At 36.6% G+C, this 21,216-nt stretch overlaps 3 protein-coding genes across 4 annotated transcripts; 2 read left to right on the forward strand and 1 right to left on the reverse strand.

The window, feature by feature from the left end:
* Nucleotides 1-4,582: 4,582 nt before the first annotated feature.
* LOC113308865 (sporozoite surface protein 2-like) lies at nucleotides 4,583-8,514 on the forward strand. Of its 2 annotated transcripts, none has more exons than XM_026557311.1 (4): nucleotides 4,583-5,324; nucleotides 6,097-6,226; nucleotides 7,156-7,231; nucleotides 7,975-8,514. In XM_026557311.1, exons 1-4 carry the CDS (start codon nucleotides 4,754-4,756, stop codon nucleotides 8,119-8,121), a joined length of 924 nt encoding a protein of 307 aa, XP_026413096.1. In that variant the 5' UTR covers nucleotides 4,583-4,753; the 3' UTR covers nucleotides 8,122-8,514. The 2 variants fall into 2 exon arrangements, with proteins under 2 accessions (XP_026413096.1, XP_026413097.1); XM_026557312.1 differs by having other exon boundaries at nucleotides 4,583-5,318.
* A 258-nt stretch (nucleotides 8,515-8,772) lies between these two features.
* Nucleotides 8,773-15,755, forward strand: LOC113308407 (protein TIC110, chloroplastic-like). Its single transcript, XM_026556869.1, has 15 exons — nucleotides 8,773-9,461; nucleotides 9,861-9,920; nucleotides 10,114-10,237; nucleotides 10,326-10,394; nucleotides 10,508-10,606; nucleotides 10,835-10,901; nucleotides 11,234-11,298; nucleotides 11,420-11,514; nucleotides 11,654-11,781; nucleotides 11,880-11,980; nucleotides 12,447-12,663; nucleotides 12,986-13,140; nucleotides 13,848-13,973; nucleotides 14,247-15,230; nucleotides 15,325-15,755. The coding sequence occupies exons 1-15, from the start codon at nucleotides 8,920-8,922 to the stop codon at nucleotides 15,562-15,564; spliced, it is 3,072 nt and encodes a 1,023-aa protein (XP_026412654.1). The 5' UTR covers nucleotides 8,773-8,919; the 3' UTR covers nucleotides 15,565-15,755.
* Nucleotides 15,756-17,560: 1,805 nt separating this feature from the next.
* LOC113307958 (mitochondrial import inner membrane translocase subunit TIM23-1-like) lies at nucleotides 17,561-18,617 on the reverse strand. Its single transcript, XM_026556428.1, has one exon. It carries the CDS (start codon nucleotides 18,468-18,470, stop codon nucleotides 17,922-17,924), a length of 549 nt encoding a protein of 182 aa, XP_026412213.1. The 5' UTR covers nucleotides 18,471-18,617; the 3' UTR covers nucleotides 17,561-17,921.
* Nucleotides 18,618-21,216: the final 2,599 nt, after the last annotated feature.

The following is a 21,216-nucleotide window of genomic DNA, read 5'->3' on the forward strand; positions in this document are numbered from 1 at the left end:
ATCCGATTTTGATTCAATTGGTTCATATATGTTTATGTAAAATAGTGAACAATTGAACAACTCTATTTGAAACACAATTAAATTCATTTGATTATCTTTCATGATTGATTGATCATCATAGTTGATCTAGAACTGTTAGATGAATGTGGTTAGGACAAAAGCGTTCATATGGCTAACTCCGGTTAACTATTATTGAGACAACTCAACAAACACGTTTAGGTACGGTTACCCATATGTAAATGAAAGTATATTTCATTTGTGTGTAACAAGATAAGACCATCTAACGGTGGAGAGATATTGCTTTGGTTTTAAGCAGACTTAGCTTGAATTTTATCATGTTTTTATCTAACGGTGAATATTGAATGCTTTGTTACTAAGCTATCTTAATTTTGATTGAAAGCAACCCCTGATTTAAAAGACCATATATTAGCAACTGGAAAACCTAATTCCGGTACTTTCTTGTGTCCTAGTTACGACTAGAGTCGATTCTCCTTTAACCTAGGTTTTTCCGAAACCATTATAGGTTAACGACTTGAAGACTTCATTTGGGATTTGTGAAGCCAGACCCAACTATTTTTTATGTAGTTGCATGATCTAATCTTATTTGTTATATCGTATTGAGTACTATATTCTCTAACATTAACTCGAGATTTATCTCCGATAGGTAAGATATAAAAAGTAATCACAAAGCTCTTCGTCTCCTTATTTGTGATTCCACAATAACTTCTTCAACTACCATATAGTTAAGTTATTGTGAGGTGATTGATATTTATAGGCTGTTCTTCGGGAATATAAGACCGTATTATCAATTGGTTCCTGTTCACCTTGATTTATCAAAGACGGAACAAAACTTCATAGGTATTTTTGTGGAAGACAGATTTATCTATCAGAATAGACTTATCTGTGGGAGACAGATTTGTTTATAAGTCTTCGACTTTGGATCGTAGATACTCTTAGTTGTGGGTGAGATCATCTAAGGGAATCAAGTGCACATAATCCAGCGTGGTTCAAGAGACGTAAGGAACGCGACTGTACCTTAATCGGTGTGAGACTTTTTTAGGGCTCAACTACATTCCATTCCGAAGTTAACTTGTAAGTGTCTGTAGCGGCTTTATACAGTGTGGTGTTCAAATCTGGACTAGGTCCTGTGGTTTTTCTGTATTTGCGGTTTCCTCGTCCACAAAACTTCTGGTGTCTGTGTTATTTATTTTCGCATTATATTTTTTTATATAATTGAAATTTCGTAGGTTGTGCGTAGTTCAATCAATTGGTAAATCCGACCTTGTTTGTTGAAGTGTAATTGATTGGAACTTGGGTATCGGTCTTTCGTACCGTCTAGGTTACTTCTCATATCAATCGGGCTCATAAATTTCTATATGTTCAATTGCAGATTGTATTGAGAAATTGAGATATAACTCTTTAGTATATTTCTTGATTGAGCTCGCTTTTTAAGTTGGTGCTCTCGGAATAATATTGGAGTTAGTCCATACATATTGCCGAACGAACTATTGGGTATGGTTGTTATACCACCGTTTTTCCAGTAACATTACTACTTTTTTACTGTTTCTTTTATTTTTCTGCTTTTGATTTTGGTAACTTATTATAAGCTTTCATTTCTAGAATCTTATTGGTAACTTAAAGAAATGGAATGTGTTAAAGAAACTTACTCTTATTGGTATGTTGGATGTGGCGCAAAGGTAAGAATATGGTTGGATGAGTGGGTTGTTTGTTTGCACCATCCACCTATTCCTGCTGCTAATGCTAGATTCTCTTGAACTTATACTTTTTTTTCTTCAAGAAACTAGACAATGGAATGTGAATTTGATCCAAAGTCTGTTTTCTACATATACTGCTAGTAAAATCCTAGCTATGCACATCCCTAGATGGGGAGATGATACTTTAATCTTGACACCATATAATAAGGATTGTTTTACTGTTAAAAGTGCTTACAACAATCTTATCAACACTCACAATCCTAATAACCAGTCTTATCCCCAACTCCCACCAAGGTATGGAAATCTTTATAGAAGTTAAAATCCCTGATAGAGAAAAACTCTTTATTTGGAGATGTATGAGATGCATAATCCCTACTAGAGACAAATTCGCTTGATATAAGCAAGACACGGAGAAACATTGTTCCCTATGTAATGCTTTGGATGAATTTGTTGAACACTTATTACTTGATTGTCCTCATGCTAGGTCTATCTGGTTTGGTGTAAGTATAGTGTTTCACTCATACTTTCTAATTACTCTAACATTTTTAATTGGGTAATAAGTTGGTTTAGTGCAGGTACCTCTTTTGCTAGCCAAACTTCTCATCAGAATGACTACTTCTTGTGTACTTAGATGATTACAACTTGGATGATATGGAAAGATAGATTTTGTGCAGTTTTTCAGGATACTAAACCTATTGGAAATTAGAATCCATACTATTGAAAGAATCAAATTGCTAATTAATCAGTGCTTACCTGTTGTTTCTAACGAAATTATAAATCTGAACGACTTACTGGTTCAACAGTCTTATAATTGGGGTTGCTTCCGTAATTAATTGTTACAAGATAAACTTAGATGCTTCTTTTAAAAAGGAAACTGGTAAAGCAGGCATTGAACGAATAATTAGAGATTTTGTAGAGACTTGCTATGGATCCAAAGGACAATACTCTGATGGAGGTCTGAATGTTGAACATGAAGGTGAGCAACTGAAATGTAAGGCGTTGATGAAAGCAATATCCTGGACTATCTCAAAGGATTATGAGCAAGTTATTTTTGAATCGGATTCTGAATTTTTAATAAAGTCTGTCAATGAAACATCTCCATGTGTTCATTGGACAAACCACTCTTTCATTTTAGACATCAATTTTTTATTGTAGAATTAACCTTTGTAGTCTTGTTTGTTAGTACCTAAGATTGTGTATAGTCAAAAAACCAATAAACAATCGTGCTAGTTTTGAGTTTTATGACAACCTTCCTACTGATATAAACTATTGGATCAGTAAGAAAAAACAATGTGAAAACAATCAATTATCTTAATATAATTTATTCTTGAATAGGAAAAAACACTAAATATTGGCATCACATTTCTTTTATTTTCTTTATTCATTTATAAAACACTTTCACTTTTTAGATAACTTTCAATAAACCTTCAACAAACCCATTTGCGGGGAGCATTGAACTGGAAGATGGCACTAACAAACAAAGTGATAGTAGTCCCATTGTCTGGCGGCTGGCGCCTCAAATGGCAAGTAATACAGTTGGTAGAAATGAGAAACCTATTTTGAGGCATACTAGATTTTTTTGAGGCATACTAGATAATGCCAAAATAGGGTCACTAAATAAAAAATAACATCACCCCTCATCCACCATTTTTGATAATGGCATAACTACCCTTATATAATTAGTGTAAATGATTATGATTAGAATTGATTAATTATGAATTTTAAGGATTGATTAAACATTAAATTATTAGTGGTGAATTAGTAGAAAAATCAAATTTATGTGAGAGAGTTGGGATTTTTGAGAGGAAGAAGAAGAAGTGAAGAAAGAAAGCTTGGGGTTTTGACTTTTGAGATTTTAGTGATTAGAAGTGACCAAAATGTGTGATTCAAATCAGAGGTAAACTTCTATCGAGGTTTAATTTCCTTTTATAAGTTGAATCTGCCAAAAAATTGAATTTTTAAAACCCAGATCTGCTGACCAGATGAACAGTTCGGCTGATAACTTTTGAGCCGAACCTCTGTTTTTTTGAAATTATACCTAGATTCGGCTGGTAACTTGTCAGCCGAACCTAGGTATAATTTCAAAAAAACAGAGGTTCGGCTCAAAAGTTATCAGCCGAACTTCACTCAAAAACTGAATCATCCACTAGGTTCGGCTTGAAAAATTGAGGTTCGGCTGGAAAATTGAGGTTCGGCTGGAAAATTGAGGTTCGGCTGAAAATATTGTAAAGTCGCATTAGCCGAACATAGTGTTTCTATAAATCATACACTAAGTTCGGCTCAAAATTGATACTGCAAGATCAGCCGAACTGATCTTCTAAAAACCCTAATTTCATCTTTGAAATCATATTCTACCGATCAAACAAAATAAAATCAATCAAAAACAAGATGGGTTTGTTACGCATACATTCTAAAATACATCTAAGAGCAATTGAGATTTGGATTTCGCATTCCAACATCGCTCACTTTGATTCGTGTTTCCTTTGTTTGATTAATTTCTTTATTGAATTGGAGTCCTAGATGTTTAAGTTTAAAGTTTATTTTGATTTTTAATTTTAGGTTTTTGAGGATAAGGGAACTATGACAAATTGAAATTATTTAAGGATATATAGCTAATTACACTATCTTTAGACACCCCTTATAAATCCATCCTAGATAATATAATGGATGAGTATGCCTAAAAAAAAAATGAGTATGCCTCATAATAGGTTTTGAAATGAGAAGCTGTTGGATGATGGAGAAGCTGCTGGATGATTAGTACGTGTACGGAGGACAACGTTCATAGTTCCCTTTTGTGCACCAAAAGATTTCAGGACTCGTACATAAGCCCATTCGCAAGTTCCCGAACAACATATCCGCCTCATTTTCCATTTTTATTTTTTAAAAAACTCTCATTTTCCTTATTTATCTCCCACAAAACAATTCCCGCCTTCTCTCAATTTTTTCCCCTCTCTAAAATTTCATCCCAAAAATTCTTCAACAAGAGTCATCCAATGATACAAAACAAAACCAAATTTTGTAAGTAATGGAAGTTCATTATGGAGCCTGAAAGAAGAAATCTAAAGAGGAAACCCCTCTCAGATTGTTCCAACATCCTCACAACCCCAACCACCAACACCGCCGTAAGAAACCCTAAAATCCATCATCCTTCTTCTAAAACATCTCTTCTTCCCGCAAAACCATCTAAATCTAAATCCAAATTCCCTCTTTCTACTAAACAAACAGACGAGAATTCTTTTACTACTAGTACTGGATCTAATAATAACGATGAAAACCCTAGAATTCTTTCTATTCCATCCAAATCGAAGGAAACTTCAGCTGATTTCGGTTCTGAAAACCCTAGGATTAGAGAACGGCCTTCTTCTCCAACTCGATTGAGAAAACCCTTAGCTCGTTCTGATGCTGAAAACCCTAAAGTTCAAACTCATCCTTCTACTACTCCGCGGTTGAAAAAACCGTTAACTCGTTCTGATGCTGAACACCCTGGAATTCAAACCTATCCTTCAACTACTCCACTGTTGAAGAAGCCCTTAACTCGTTCTGATGCTGAACACCCTGGAATTCCGGCCGAGCCTTCTACTCCTCTGAGACCGAACGACACTGGTACTGGTAATTTTATTAATCTTTTTTTCTCTTTCATTTTGAAACCTACTTTCTTGAATTAGGTTATGGTTGAGTGAAATTCAAAGTTTAAATCTAAGGTTTGGTGAAGTTTGTTCTCGGTTTAGTTACGTGCATAATCATTGTGTTGTGCTTGATTTAATTTGAAGTTTGGTCTGTATGTTTTAGTATTAACTGAAGATATTTTCAGTAAGTGTCATAATAGACTTCAACTGTGAGATTATTGAGTTCCTTGGTTGGGATGAAATGCTAGTCACAATAGCCGTCCATGAAATTTGCTTTAAGAATAATGGAATATCATGTTTTGGTGCTCACTGATATCATCTCTAATGATATATTCCATTTGGACCAGAGACTGTAACAGTGTAACTGCCAACTAGTAATCCCAGGAATCATCAGCATATTTATTTTGTTTCGGCTGTTCATAGCCGTAGGTGCTTCTGAAATATCGTGTCTAAGGTGTGAAAACGTAGATTTAATTGTATATTTTAGCTAAACTTCCTTAGAATATACACTTAATATTGCTGCTGTGATTTGTGATTTTGGGTTACTGGTTACTTGATTCTTTTCTATTTGGTTGTGCTAATTCTTTTGTCAACTGCAATAACTTATTGATTTGACGAAGTCCAAGTATAAAATCGTTAAATGAACTGCTAGTTTTTTTTCCAACAACAAGCTAAATAAGTAAATATGTTTTCACAATTTAGACACTTACATATTCTGAAAATAACAGTATCATTTGGTTCTTGACTTCTTGTAGAGTCTCAGAATGATGGGTTTCGTACGATTTACACTAGAAGGCGGACTGTTGAGAAAACAAACGTCAAAGGAAAGCAAGTCGCATCAGCAGTACAGTTTGATTGCTCTTCAGCAGAGAAGGCCTGTACTAGGTATAAATTGATTTAGTCTCAGTCTTTTACTGGTAATTTTGCTATCCAATGCTTGCTTAAAAGCAGGAGTTTGCTCTGTTCTTTATTGTAATTTGAGAGTTTTAGCACCATGACTGCAGTTCATAATAGTAGTGGTGTATCTGTTTTATTAATAAGTTTACTTGATGTTGACGCAATTTTGTAGTTCGTATAATAGGTTACTGAGTTGACTGTTCCTTTCTAAATTTTCCATGGTTTAGTCACAGCATCAACGGCATTAGTTATGCAAGATAGAAAGAACTGATGCACTTGCACATATTGGTCTTTTACATTTGTGGAAATTGCTTGCTATTTATATTTTTGGCAATCGTTTTTTCAAACAGTATAGTTAATCTCCTGATATTCATCCTGGTAATTTTTTTTTGGAGAGACTGTACTCCAATTTGCTCTATAACTCTCTCATATTGGTGACAATATATCAGACATCCTATTCCAGAATAGGCAAGAGTAACTTCACTCACGTAGGAGGTCAGATATTAGAGGTTTTGGTACCATGGGAGGATCAAATGTGCTATATAACCAATTATTATCTTCTGGCTCAAGTATTCTAATTTTAAGCCAAAATATGCCTAGCTCAATTTTCTCAAAAGACTGACAAGACAGATTTTGATTCTGTTGAAAAGGAAATCATGGCTTGTCACTTCAGTTTCACTCTCCCGACTTTTAATTTTCAATTATATTGTATTCTGCATTTTTATGTTCCTCTTGTTGCTCTTGACTCTGGTTTTTTGCTTTCAAGGCAAACGGTATACATATATATTTTTTGCTTTTTTAATTCATTTGTACAATGATGGTTAAGGACAAGATCTTTGATTTGATTCACATTTTTAATGTATATTAGCAGCTCATGAGTTTCGACTTATAATCAGTTTGTTCCCATCTTCAATTAGGGATAAACGGGCCGTAGTAGACAGGGAAGCTGCTCAGTTTAAGTCATGCACAGCTGTTCGTCCAAGAGCCGCAAAGGTTTGTTAATATTTTTCTTCCCCCAGTTCTCGCATGTCTGGAGGGTGCAATTTGTAGTTACCTCTACATTAGCTTCTTTCATAGTGCCAACCTTGCCCTTACTGTCACAGTGCCGATTATCAGCTAATCTGTGTTTTATATTAAGTTTGTCAATGACCTAGCTATGGTGTCAGCAGGAACTTTTTGTAAATCTTCTATAACTTTTCTGCACATTTCACAAGCTCATTTTTTTTCTTTTCCAAATGCCGCAGTAGTCACCGATTTGATGTTCTATATATGTTTCAATCCTTGGTATCCAAAGCAATCGTTTTCCTTCTATCTTCGTTTCATTGAAAGATGACCAACTTATCTCTAGCTATCACACTCGATGATTCTCATGGGTCCTGTGATCCAGTATTTTAGTTTCTTAACATGACTTGAAACACTTGTCATGGATTGGAGCAGGACTAGTGATGTTGGGAACTGTGTTTAAGCTAACTTCTTCCAATTTGGGGTTGTCTATTTCTTGGAATGCATTTTGGTCATCTCTTAGATTCGAACTTGAGAACCTACTACAGTATAGGTGCAACCAATTTGATTTGGGCATTTTGTGGTGCTGCTCCTATAGTGGGGTGTGATCTTACAATCTCTAGGCGTCAGTTTTCCTCTTTATCACTGTTTTGTCCAAGTTGATCATTTTGGTCTCTTAGCATCTTCAATATTATTAACTTCTTTTCTTCTTCTGATGTATGTGTATTCCGCAGAAGCAGCGACTTTCACTACCTGCTAGGCTACCTGATCAAATTATGCCACCTGACCCAGATTTTATTGCAAGTCAAGTAGCATACTTCAAAGATGTCGATGCATTTGAACTACAAGAAGAGTCTGTATCAGAGAGTGAGCTGGAATAATTGTAGTAGAAGGAGAAAGCAGAGACTCGCTATGGGCAAGGTTGGTTAGCCATATAATTCAACTGAAAGAGTAGTAGCCCACTGCTATGCAGGAGGGGGGAGGTAGAAGCGAAAAAGCAGGGATCTGTTGGCAGGAAAAAGCTTGGTTAGCTGTAGTGTACAATGTATATTGTTAAATGATTGATATATCCGTAACTGCAGAATTTAGCCATAGGAAATGTAACATCATAAGCTACGTGAGTGTGAGTGTGAGTGATTCTTATAAATCTCTTCAAGAATGTAAGGAATGATATTTTTTAACAAACTGGACAAATAACTCCTGTAACCCAATGTAACTGGTTCACTTTCTTGCACTGGCACTACTATCGTGCAGAATGAAATCAACCTTCCTAAGCTCCCCCTATTTCTTCTTCTTTACTACTACACCATCATCATTAACCCATTCCATGAAATCCCATTCCATGAAAAGATGAATCCCCATTCGTACTGTTTTTGCTGCCCGAACAGTGAAAATCTCATTGTTTTCTCTTCGAACCAAGAAAACAAAAATTTATTCAAGAACCGGGACAATAAAAGGGCCGGGGTTGGCAATTCACTAAAGAAAAAATAAGAACGGAAAACTCGAAGATAAGCTACTACCCCTGTAGAACTGTGTTTTTATTTTATCTTGTTGTATTTTTGCTCTCTATCTATCTACTTGTTCTTCTCTACTTCTCCTCAGTTCTGAAAACCCTATAAAAACCCTAATCAAACCATAAAATTTCTTCTCTTCGTTAGAGAAGAGAAGAACTAAGAAAGATGAACATCTCTCTGTTACTTCCTTCTCCCTCTTTACCTACTTCTTCTTCTTCATCTTCTCGTCCAGTTTTTTTCTCCCAGTTTATAAACCCAAATCCTTTTCGGATAACAAACCCTAGAATTTCTATAACAAGAAGTGCAAAACAATATCGAAACAGACTTTCGATTACTAGAAGTTCAGCAGTAGACGAGAGTAATACTTCTGTTAATAATTCGGTTGAACTGTTTGGGGGAAAAAAGGAATTATCAGGGTTTCAAGTACTTGCTGATAGTTTATCACCGCCAGTTAGATTAGTCAGTTCAATTGCACTAGTTGCTGGTGCTTTAGCTGCTGGTTATGGATTAGGGTTTAGATTTGGTGGAGGAAATAAGAATATTGGTATTGCTGGTGCTGTTGCTCTTGGTGCTGCTGGTGGTGCTGCTGTTTATGCATTGAATTCATCTGTTCCAGAAGTTGCTGCTGTGAATTTGCATAATTTTGTGGCTAGTTGTGAGGATCCGTTAGACCTGAACAGTGAGGCGATTGATGGAATTGCAAAAAGGTATAATGTATAAGAGTTTGAGATGTTGTAGTTCTTTCATGGTTTTGTTTAAGCATATTGTTATATGTCGAAGGAAGATAGAACGTTTGTAGATTGGATAGTTAGAGAAGATCGTAGACAATTTTGTTGGTTGTAGAAAATTATATATGCTTTAGAATGTCGAAAATAGTTAATTGTGGATGTATCTCTGCTTGTATGATAAATTGGAATTCATTTTGCGAGCTTGAATTCGGGTCTGTAGGTTGAGGGTGATGAGCTCGAGCTGTAATTTCTCATTAGTATTAAGATAACTTTATTTGATTTTGGAGGAATGCACTTATTTTATTAATTTACATTTTGGTTTGAGCTGTTCCGTTTTGATTGCATCTAACCACATTATGTTCCTGTTTGGCCTTCCAGATATGGTGTTAGCAAACAAGATGAAGCCTTCAACGCGGAGCTTTGTGAATTGTATAGTCGGTGAGTCTTCTTGTTTGTATTTTGGGCTTGTTACTAGAAAATGAAAACTTCAGAACCTTTGAATTAAGCAGCGATGATGGCCAACTGATTAGTATCAGATAAGCGTATACTGTTGATTCTATTCTAGGTTATCTTTATTAATTTATTGATCCAAATGTTCTTGCTATTTGTTTTTTGTGTCATCATCATACAGGTTTGTAACATCTGTCCTTCCATCTGGAAATGAAAATCTCACTGGCAATGAAGTAGATACTATCAAAAAATTTAAGAGTGCTCTTGGACTTGATGACCCAGATGCAGCTGCTATGCATATGGAGGTTGTCTAACACTTCAATAAAATGAATTTTGAATCTTCATGTCTTTATGGTTATTCCCTGACACACCTGATTGCTGACTGGCCTTTAGATCGGAAGGCGCATCTTTAGGCAAAGGCTGGAAACTGGAGATCGAGATGGGGACACTGAGCAACGACGGGTAGGTTCGTCTGTATACTTTTGGTACTTTACACTGTAATTTCTATCTTTTTAGAATGTCTATTAAAATAAAGACTGCACATGAGACTTGAGCATATTAATTTTCCAGTGCAGGCATTCCAGAAGCTGATATATGTTTCCACCCTTGTGTTTGGGGATGCATCAACGTTTCTTTTGCCTTGGAAGCGTGTTTTCAAGGTCACTGATTCTCAGGTATGCAAACACATCTACTAAGTTTTTGTGCTTTCTAGAAATCATGCAACCATTCTCTTTGATGGCTGATTTCTCGGGTAAACATTTTGTGCTTGCAATTTTTACTGTTTATTGTACATAATAGCAGGGAGATTCTCTTCATTACTTCTTCAATTACAGATGATATTGGTGTTTTCTTACTATTTTTTCTGTCTTGTTAAACTTTCTTATGCCTTATACTTCCTGCAGGTAGAAGTTGCAATCCGTGACAGTGCCCAGAGATTGTATGCCTCCAAGATAAAATCAATTGATAGAGGTAATAAACAAAGCTTGTGTATAAAGTCTTGTCAACATGATCATCATATTACAGATCCTACCAAATGAATTAGCTCTATTGGTCAATCAGATGTTAAGCCTAATTTGCATACTAGATTAGCCAAATACTGTCGATTTGTTTTCTGTTAATTAATGGAAGTCTAAACACCATAATAAGTGTTATGGCACACTTAGTGTATATAAGACCACGTAAGTGCTACCATAAATCCTTGTTCTTGGTATTTCAACAAGGATAAATTCGGTAAAAGTGATTATTTGACTCATTGCTGGATGAAACTTTTAGTTTTAATAAAGGTCGAATTTATTTTGTAGATGTTGATGAAGAACAACTGATTAAACTGAGAGAAGCACAACTCCAGTATCGGCTTTCTGACGAGGTAATCCTCTCTTCTGTTTATTTTTTGCTACTTTTCTCAGTCCCTCTAGGTCCTGTTCTGTGCAGCATTTCAGTGCCGATTATGTAAATCTATTCACATGCTAGAATGTGTTCCCTTGCAGCTGGCGGCAGACATGTTTAGAGAGCATACTCGAAAATTGGTCGAGGAGAATATTTCTCTAGCTTTGGATGTCATAAAGTCAAGGACAGGAGCTGTGTATGCTCATTATTACTTTTTTAACAAACTACTTTATGCACTTTCATATTTGTAATTAAGAAGAGGAAACATTGTTAGATCATTGAGTGACCCAAGTTATCTGCACCTTAGCGCGTTATTTTTATCTTTTGTTTGGCAGCAGGGGAGCAACACAAGTTGTTGAAGAGCTCGAGAAGATTCTGGCATTCAATAACAAGCTCATGTCATTAAGTAGCCACCCGGAAGCTGCTCGCTTTGCCCTTGGTGTGGGACCTGTTTCTTTGTTAGGTACACAAATTGATTAAACTTTTGTGGTAATGTTCTCTACATGTTATTGCTTATTGATATCCATGTAACCTGGTGTTGGTGCTCTTCTGTGGATTTAGGCGGTGACTACGAGGGTGACAGAAAAATGAATGACTTAAAGCTTGTATACAGATCATATGTTGTTGAATCTTACTCGAGTGGTCGCATTGAAGAAAGCAAGGTATTAATCTTATTGGATTGTATTTCATCGTTATCGTATTATCATAATTATTAGTCATAGACTCGTAAGTGTAATTGAATTACGTGTTTAATTTTATATATGATTATTAATCTTGGAAACTTTTTTGAGGCATAAAGATGTCTAATACCTAAAGCTGGATCAGTAAGGACTTGTAAATTATCCGTTTATTACCATCCTAAGTGTAGACACTGTTTTGGTTATTTCATGCTTCTGTATAATTAAGTCATCATAGTACAGAAGGAGAAGTTGTCAACTTGAATACAGTTAACTTCTTTTCCTTTCGAGGAAGGGATAATTTTGTATACACACATGTTAATGCACTTGCAGAGAAGTAGGTATGCAATTTTATTATGGCGATCGGTTCAGGTTGACTTTGAACAAACTCTAATCTCGCCAGGCCTTACCTGTGTACTCTGGACTCACTTCCTCTTTGTATTTCTTGTAGCTTGTGTCTTTGAACCATTTGAAGAACATCTTTGGTTTAGGCAAACGAGAGGCCGAGTCCATTAAGCTGGAAGTTACCTCAAAAGTCTATCGCCGTAGGCTTTCTCAGGCAGTTGCTGGTGGTGCACTAGATGCTGCAGATAGCAAAGCTGCATTCCTTCAAAACCTCTGCGAAGAGTTGTACTTCGATCCAGAGAAGGCCAGTGAAATCCATGAAGGTATTAAGTTTATTTATGTCGTGTCCTGTCATATCTTGTTTATTTGGTCAGTTATTACAGATAGCAGTTACATAATCAAGCTTGTGTCATACCAGGTCGTGTTCTCTTTAGTTCTTCTCTTTTTTGTTTAACATAGAATAACTCGAGGATTGAAAAACTTCTTTCATCTGTGCTATGTATTGAAACTTATTTCGAAATGGCTTAGGGCGTGTTAATTAAGGAGATGTTGCATCACATGATTCTGCTTATCATCTCTCTTGACCGTGAAAGGATTTTTGGACTGATTTACCTGTATTGGTTTACTTGTGGATTTTACCTTCAGAAATTTACCGGCAAAAGCTTCAGCAGTCTGTAGCTGATGGAGAGTTGAATGAGGCGGATGTTGCTGCTTTGCTACGACTACGGGTTCTGCTCTGCGTTCCTCAAAAAACCGTTGAAGTAGCACATGCTGATATCTGTGGCAGTTTGTTTGAAAAGGTAACCATAATAATATTCTTGTAGTTTCAGTTCTTGATAAAATCATCGTTTTTCTTATGATATATATATGCAAGAACTATACCGTCTATTATTACCTCGTACAGTAAATGTGAAATTTTGGTTTAGCGCAATAGTCAGATTCATACTGTCTGTTTGTTATATTTATCTGTTGTAATATGTAGTAGGGCTTGACACATGGAGAGCATCTTGCATAAACAATGATGCCCTTAAAAAAGATACCCTCAAACTGTTTTTATTTTTGGTAGTTATACGATAGTTTTCGAGGGAGTTAATTGAACTTTTCTGCTGAAGTTTTAAGAAAATGTGGGTACTTCCTTTATAAACATTTTTCGATTATGACAGGCTTCCAGTAGTACTTTTGGGGTTTTATAGTTTGTTGTAGTTGTGTCAGAAACGTCTGTAATTTGCAGTTGTTGAGCTTTGTAATGCATGGGTGCTTTATCCTCTTGGTAAGTTAGGTTCATCATAATTGCTAGTCATGCCAAGTTCTTAAGATCCAATCCGCTTCTGAGGTGTATCCGTATATGACTATACTAATGTGAGATGCAGACTGATTTTGTAACCACAGAAGTAATTTATAGATGGGTATTGTTGACATATGGTTATGTTCTTTTGTTGTTCGGTGTATCACTGTATTTTGCTGTTAATTTGCATCGTACAGGACTAATGCATGTAGTTTTTTCCAGGTTGTGAAGGAGGCTATATCAGCTGGTGTTGATGGATATGATCCTGATGTCAAAGCTAATGTTAGGAAAGCAGCACATGGCCTGCGGCTGACAAAAGAGGCTGCCATGGATATTGCTAGCAAGGCAGTAAGTTTCTCGTTCATGGCACTTGCTGTATTTGACCTGACATATGTAGTTACATCCATTCGTTTCTCTAAATGAGATTCACTTTCATCGCGAGCATTTGCCGTTCCTTACAAATTTATACAATTAGCTGGTGCATGCCATTCAGGCGGCAAATATCCATCACTAGGATCAAGAGAAAGTACCTGTTTGGCACCTGCAGTATATAACTGGTTTGCAGTTATTGAGAGTTGAACACTCATTATTTATCCTTGCTTGGTTTATCTCGTATAACAGGTGCGCAAGATGTTTTTGAACTACATCAAAATAGCTCGAGCAGCTGGTAACCGTACAGAAGCCGCTAAAGAGCTAAAGAAGATGATAGCATTCAATTCTTTGGTTGTGACTGAATTGGTAGCAGACATTAAGGGTGAGTCCACAGATACTGCACCTACACCTGAGGAGCCAGTTGAAGAAAAGAAACAAGTCGAGGACGAAGAAGATTTAGAGGAATGGGAGTCCATTCAAACACTAAAGAAATCAAGACCAAGCAAAGAGCTCGAAGCTAAGCTAGGGAAACCATCTCAGACGGAGATAACCGTCAAGGATGATCTTCCATTGAGAGATAGGACTGACCTTTACAAAACCTACTTGCTTTTCTGTATTACTGGGGAGGTCACAAAAATTCCATTTGGGGCACAAATAACCACAAAGAAGGACAATTCAGAATATTTGCTGCTAAATAAGTTGGGCGTATTATTAGGATTAACTGGTCAAGAGATTGTGGAGGTCCATAGGGGTCTGGCTGAACAGGCTTATAGGCAACAAGCTGAGGTGCTTCTAGCTGATGGCCAGATGAGTAAGGCCAGATTTGAACAGCTCAGTGAGGTGGCAAAGCAGGTTGGCCTGCAACCTGAGTTCGCCCAGAAAATAAATGAGAACATAACAAACACGAAAATGGCAGCCGCAATTGAAACTGCTATAGGTCAAGGGAGGCTCAACATAAAACAGATCCGAGAACTCAAAGGAGCAGGCGTGAATTTTGAAAAGATGATCTCTGAGACCTTACGCGAGAACCTCTTTAAGAGATCCGTTGATGAGATTTTCTCCTCGGGTACTGGAGAGTTCGACGAAGAGGAAGTTTATGAAAAGATCCCAGCGGATCTTAGTATTAACCTTGGAAAGGCTAAAGGAGTGGTTTATGAGCTCGCTAAGACTAGGCTATCAAACTCCCTGATTCAGGCTGTGTCATTGTTACGACAAAGAAACCGTGCAGGAGTGGTACGAAATTCAAACTTGGTTCTGGGCTTGCAAGAATTGCTTAAACTAGATGTTAATGATTAGCCTGAAATATGCCTTTCTATACTATTTGCAGGTTTCATCTCTCAATGATCTGTTAGCGTGTGACAAAGCCGTGCCTGCTCAACCATTATCATGGGAGGTACCAGAGGAACTTGCAGATCTATATGTACTATACTCGAAGAATGGCCCAGCACCTGAGAAATTATCTCGCCTGCAATATCTTCTTGGAATTAGTGACTCTGCAGCATCTGAGCTGAAAAATCAGGGAGAAAGACCGCAAAATGGAGCACCTGAAGAAGAGTTTGTATTTTAATCCTAGTAGTCTGGACAAATTTTGGTAGAAGTGGTCTCATTTTATATCATATATAAGCTTGAATTGTATAATTTCCCCTTGGGAGGGGAACCTAGGGTCTCTTTCTCATGAACGGTTTGCTGTTTTCATTACCATGGCGGAAGATAATTGCAATAATATTGGTCGACACCTATTTGTTTTGGAGGACTACATATTTTGCTTCTGCAGGGGCCTTTCTGTAATTATCATTGCCAAATTTGCCTTCCCTGTTGAAAGAGGTCTCAGGACTAATTTTTGTTGCACAAGTATTGGAAGTAGTGGAACACATCAAAATCCAGTATCGAAAGTGAAGTGGTTAAAATTCCTTGGAAAACTCTCATTTGGCTTTCACAGAGATTAGTTATTAGAAAAACTGAGTGATACTCGGCTGGTTCTTGCTAAAAATCTATCCATCGCCTGATGCTTCTAGTATGAAGCTTGCAATCATGTGTTACCAAGTGTTGATTATTGCTTCTATTTGAGACACAGCGCAACTCGGTATCTAATGGAAGTCTTTAATCTTGTCAAGCTTGAACAGGAGTACGAGAAACAAAGGACATGCTTCTTTACGAGTTGCAATGTACTGATCTCCCGTGAGAAAGAAATGAACTCATAGTCTGCGATACTAGACCAGGGATAAAGGAAATACTTAAACCACATATTTGGCCCAAGGAAAACCATATAGTCTGCACATATTTACCCTCTATTGGCTTAAATCTGGACAGCTTCTGGGAACAACCCAGGGGCAGAAATAATCCATATGCTTTCAGGACTCAGACTGCAAAGGATACATGGAACGGCCTGCACATATTTTATGAGCTTAAATCTGGACAGCTTCTTTCTGCTTCTGGGAACAGCTTAGGGACCAAAAAAAATCCATGTGCTTTTTTAAGGACTCGTATAATAAGGATACAGGAAATATGTTATCAAATTTTCTAACCAGACTCGAATCACTTAACGGGAATTTAGGAAGTTTTGCCTGTTGTTGTGTCAAACATATCACCTCAATATTAAAGTAACAAACAAACAAGTAAAATAAAACTAAACAAAATACAACTGGCAACATTAACCATACAAAGTTTCTAAGCAGAAAGACATTGAGGTAGAACAAGGAACCAACAACAGTGAAAGCACAATTACAGACACAGAACCAGTTCAACACCAGCATACTTGGAGAATTAATCAAACTAAAGTGGGTTCCATCAACCATACACCGTTTCTAAGCAGAAAGACCTTGAGGTAGAACAAGGAACCAACAACAATGAAAGCACTATTACAGACACAGAACCAGTTCAACACCAGCATACTTGGAGAATTAATCAAACTAAAGTGGGTTCCATCAACCATACACCGTTTCTAAGCAGAAAGACCTTGAGGTAGAACAAGGAACCAACAACAATGAAAGCACAATTACAGACACAAAACCAGTTCAACACCAGCATACTTGGAGAATTAACCATACTAAAGTGGGTTCTTCTGAACATTTCGTAAGCCTATGGCTTCATTCCTAGCGCTTCGTATTGAATTGATACGTAAACTATGGAAGAAACTACGGATCCTACCAATTATTGAGATTTCTAGGCTCTGGTATGTAATTAGAAACCTCTTTCAGTTCCTAAATGGGATCAGCCCTCCTTCAGTTCATATGAGTAGACATTTTAGTTCAGAATCTACCTCTATCACCTAACTTCCCTCCTGCATTAATATTCCTATGCTTCAAAGCTTGATATCAGGCAAATGATTGCAAATGAAGTGGTCATCTCCAAACTACAATATCTTTTACTTCCTTAATGAAATGAATATCACAGCTAAGACAAACTTAACATACTAAACATATACAAACCAATTCAACTCTTAACAAGTTCATTTCGTGTACCATCAGAAAAGTTTGATATACAAAGTGACATGGTGCTAACAGCTTACGAGCATAAAATAGCAATCTTGAATAAATTGTTCATTTCATAAAACCTCAAGTAAATTGGTGCTAACAGCAATATGCACATAAAGTTGCAATCTTGAATCAGACATACAAAGCTCATTAACCCATATTCATCAATTTGCATCAAAACTTAAAATTAAGAAAAGATTGAATATCTAAATCCAGTTGACCAATAATTCATAGTTTTCTTCATATCAAAGAAAAGATTACCAAAAGCAAAGTCGGCAGATTGATATACACACGTCGATTTCATAAATAAAACCTTTCCTTTGATCAAAATCTATCATAATGTTAAATGATTTTATCTATTAGAGATAACTCTATGGGAAATCCTAATCCCCCATAAACCCTAAATTTCATTTTCATTCAAAAACCAACATAAAGGAATGAAATTTCTCCTCTAGATAGGAACATATCTTTTAAATACTTGCTTTCCAGCAACAGCAGCACCAGCAGCTAAACCTCCAATAGCCCCAGCAACAGCAGCAGAACGAACACCAGAAGCTGCTCTGTAAAGAGCCCCAGTCCCCAAACCAGCAAACACAGTATTAACCATATCATCAGTATCTCTATAATAAATCATGGCACTTTCTAATCCAGCAAAAATCAATCCCAAAGTTCCTAATGAATTCGCAAGTTTCCTTCCAGTTGAACCACCAGAATTCAAAACCCTATTAGTTCTCAACTTTAGGGTATCACCTGATTCAGCAGCTCTAAGACCATCAACAGAACCTTTAAGACCACCAACGATAGCTCCTGATAGATAACCAGAACCGGTATAATACTGTAGATTTTCACCCCATGAGCGGCGTTGAACAGCGGCTTCTTCAGGGAAGAGAAATTCTGGGGAAGTAGGAAGATTGTAAAGGTTTTCGATTGGGATCTGTAGATCTTGGTAAGGATGATATTTGCGGTATTTTTGCTCAGATGATGAAGAAGAATCCGCCATTGAAGTTAGGGTTTTGGAAATGGTGGGCTTCTGGAACCCCCTTTGATAAAAAAAAGAGAATTTTTTTTCTTTTCTTTTTTGCGGATCTAAAGAGTGAGAACCTGTGAAATGAACCGATGTGTGTGTTTTTAGGGTGTGGGGGAACTACTCTTGGAGAATGGGTCACCGAAGAATTGATTGAATATAATGCGCTGCCACTTGCCAGTTGTCTTAATGTTGGCTATTTAGATTTGGAACCAAATCCCCGTTTTGTCTCGTGCCATCGTGCTATTAGGCTGAGTGAGTGTAGGTACTGAAAGTGACTTAAAACAATGGCTAAAGCCTCTGAAAACTTAATCCTTTTTCTCTCCTCGAAAGCAGGTAAGGTGGGGAGGATTTCAAAATAGAGGAGGAAAAAATCAGCGCCAGAAAAACAGAAAAAGCGAAGAAAGGAACCTTGCTTTTAAAAATTCAGCGAGGAAGCCAACCTCGCTTTCACTAAGCGAGGTGTATGACATCGCTCGTTTTTTCAGCGAGTCCCAGTTCCTCGCTGAAAATAAATACTTGTTTGACCTTTTTATTCGTATACTCCAGTTACGCCCTACTACACAATTGACACTCTTTTTATCTAATTCGTGCTCTCCTCGTAAACTTTTATCTAATTCGTGTTCTCCTTGTAAACTTTGAAAGTGTAGTCGAGAATTAATGGTTCACCACCGGGATCAATGTGACCGAGCTTAACCCTAACGTGCAGGTGTTTTTATTAATTTCAGAGAGTGACAATAGTGGTACATGTATCGATTATAAAATTGTTAACGTAGCTCATTCTGAAACATAATAATCTTCTTCGTTAGCAACAAACAATTTTTTTGGACACAACGTTAAATGTGGAATGTTATTTTTAGCGAACTCAAATAAGATTTAACTTATTTCATTAGTTTCAAACAACGATACAAGACAGTACATTGAGCCAATACAATCAACAATTCCAAGCCTACTAAGTCACTGTCGCAGGCACCGCGGATGCACTGAGCACGTGCAACAAGCCTTTAAACTGATAGGTGTCCCTGCCGGCCGATTGGTGTCTCGGGAGGGGGGGAGGGGGTTAAAAGAGGTTTACCCACAAAACCTTTACTCCGTCTGCAGTGGAATTAATCATCTTCATCGCGAGCTTCATGTAGATCACAACATATTTCATCCGGATTGAACTCGGATATCCTTTCTTTGAGCAGTAAATAACACTCATAGAAGTCGAATTCTTTGTTGGTGGCCTATGAGTATCCGGATTGAACCAGTTTTGTAAGACACGATCAATTCTCTAGTTTGGATTTTCGTTTCTAACTGTTAGATGTTGAACTACCAAATCCCATAAGTTCACTCCCGAAACACGATTTCGTGTAACATTCTCGGCCACAAAGACATTCATCCATGATTGGATTATAGATGTATCTTCCCCGGTTGTGAATTTGATTGCCATAACCAACCCAAAAATAAAATTAAAATGTAATAAAAAGGACTAAGATGTAAAGGATAAATAAATATGGTTTGAAATCTGTGTTGTTTATTTTTTGGTAGAGAATGATGGTATTTATAGTAAACTTCTTGGTCTGGATTCATTGAAATTTTAAATTACATCAAATAACTTTAAGGATATTTAATGTTTGGTACCCAGCAAATGTCCAACACATTGCTTTGGTACCCAACATTTCAAATATTAAGAGTTGGTACCTAGACTAATGATGTATTTTCAAAAGTTGTTGTAGATTGTGGTAAAAGGGGTTCTTTTCGAACTTGTGAAGGGAATAATTTTTTTTAGATTTAAATAATTTAGAAATGTAGAAAATTCAATTAACAAGTGATATAAATTTTATGGAGAAAATAGGGGTGATGATTCAACCATTCAACAATATTTATGTAGTTTTATTTATTTTTTATTATGCAAATTTAATAATTGTTTTGATTCTAACTATTGCCAAAAGCAGATTCTCAAAATATCAAAGATTAATCGCAAGCATAATACATCAAGAGTATAAAACTAAGCATGTATTATCAAGAGAAAATATATTTGATTAATTAAAATCATTAAAATCATTTATTTTCAATGCAATTAATCATATATAAATATTGCAAAAATTAATCAAATAAAAGTTACCACATAAATATTGCGAGAAAGGCTTCCTCCGTCACCCCTGGGATTGGGTTTAGCTACTCATGATGAAAAACCTCTCAAAATATTTCATTGATGCTCAAAAGTTGATTACAATGAAGAGAAATGTCAAAAAATCAATATAAGACCGTACTTTGCGACACACAGGAAGCGTCAGGGAAGAACGATACAAATGAAGTGCTGTAAGCACTGTTTCCAAGTCGCGGGAAAGGAATTGGAAATTGTCGCCGTTAAGCGACACCTTTCAACGACTTTCCTGGAGCGTATTTTGTTCTTCGTCTTCAACTACACCAGCAAAACTCTTCTCTTCTCTGCGTGATTTTCTTTTGATTCTCTCGACTCCTAAACTTTCCCCAAAGACTCTCCAAACTTGCTAAACTCTTTAGCCTTGTATTTATAGTGTTTTAGAACAAAAAATATCCGACCATAACACCGTATAATCTCCCATTAATCCCGTCATTGCTCGCTGCCCATATTTAACAATAATTTCCATTTTTGGCTTCTACACACGTTAGATTTGATCCTGCACGCCTAGTGAGCCTTCTACACGTCTCAGCACTCTTTCAACGCTAGTAGAACTCCTCCATGCACACAAGAACT

This window comes from Papaver somniferum, chromosome 9 (genome assembly GCF_003573695.1).
Source record: "Papaver somniferum cultivar HN1 chromosome 9, ASM357369v1, whole genome shotgun sequence".
NCBI lineage: Eukaryota > Viridiplantae > Streptophyta > Magnoliopsida > Ranunculales > Papaveraceae > Papaver > Papaver somniferum.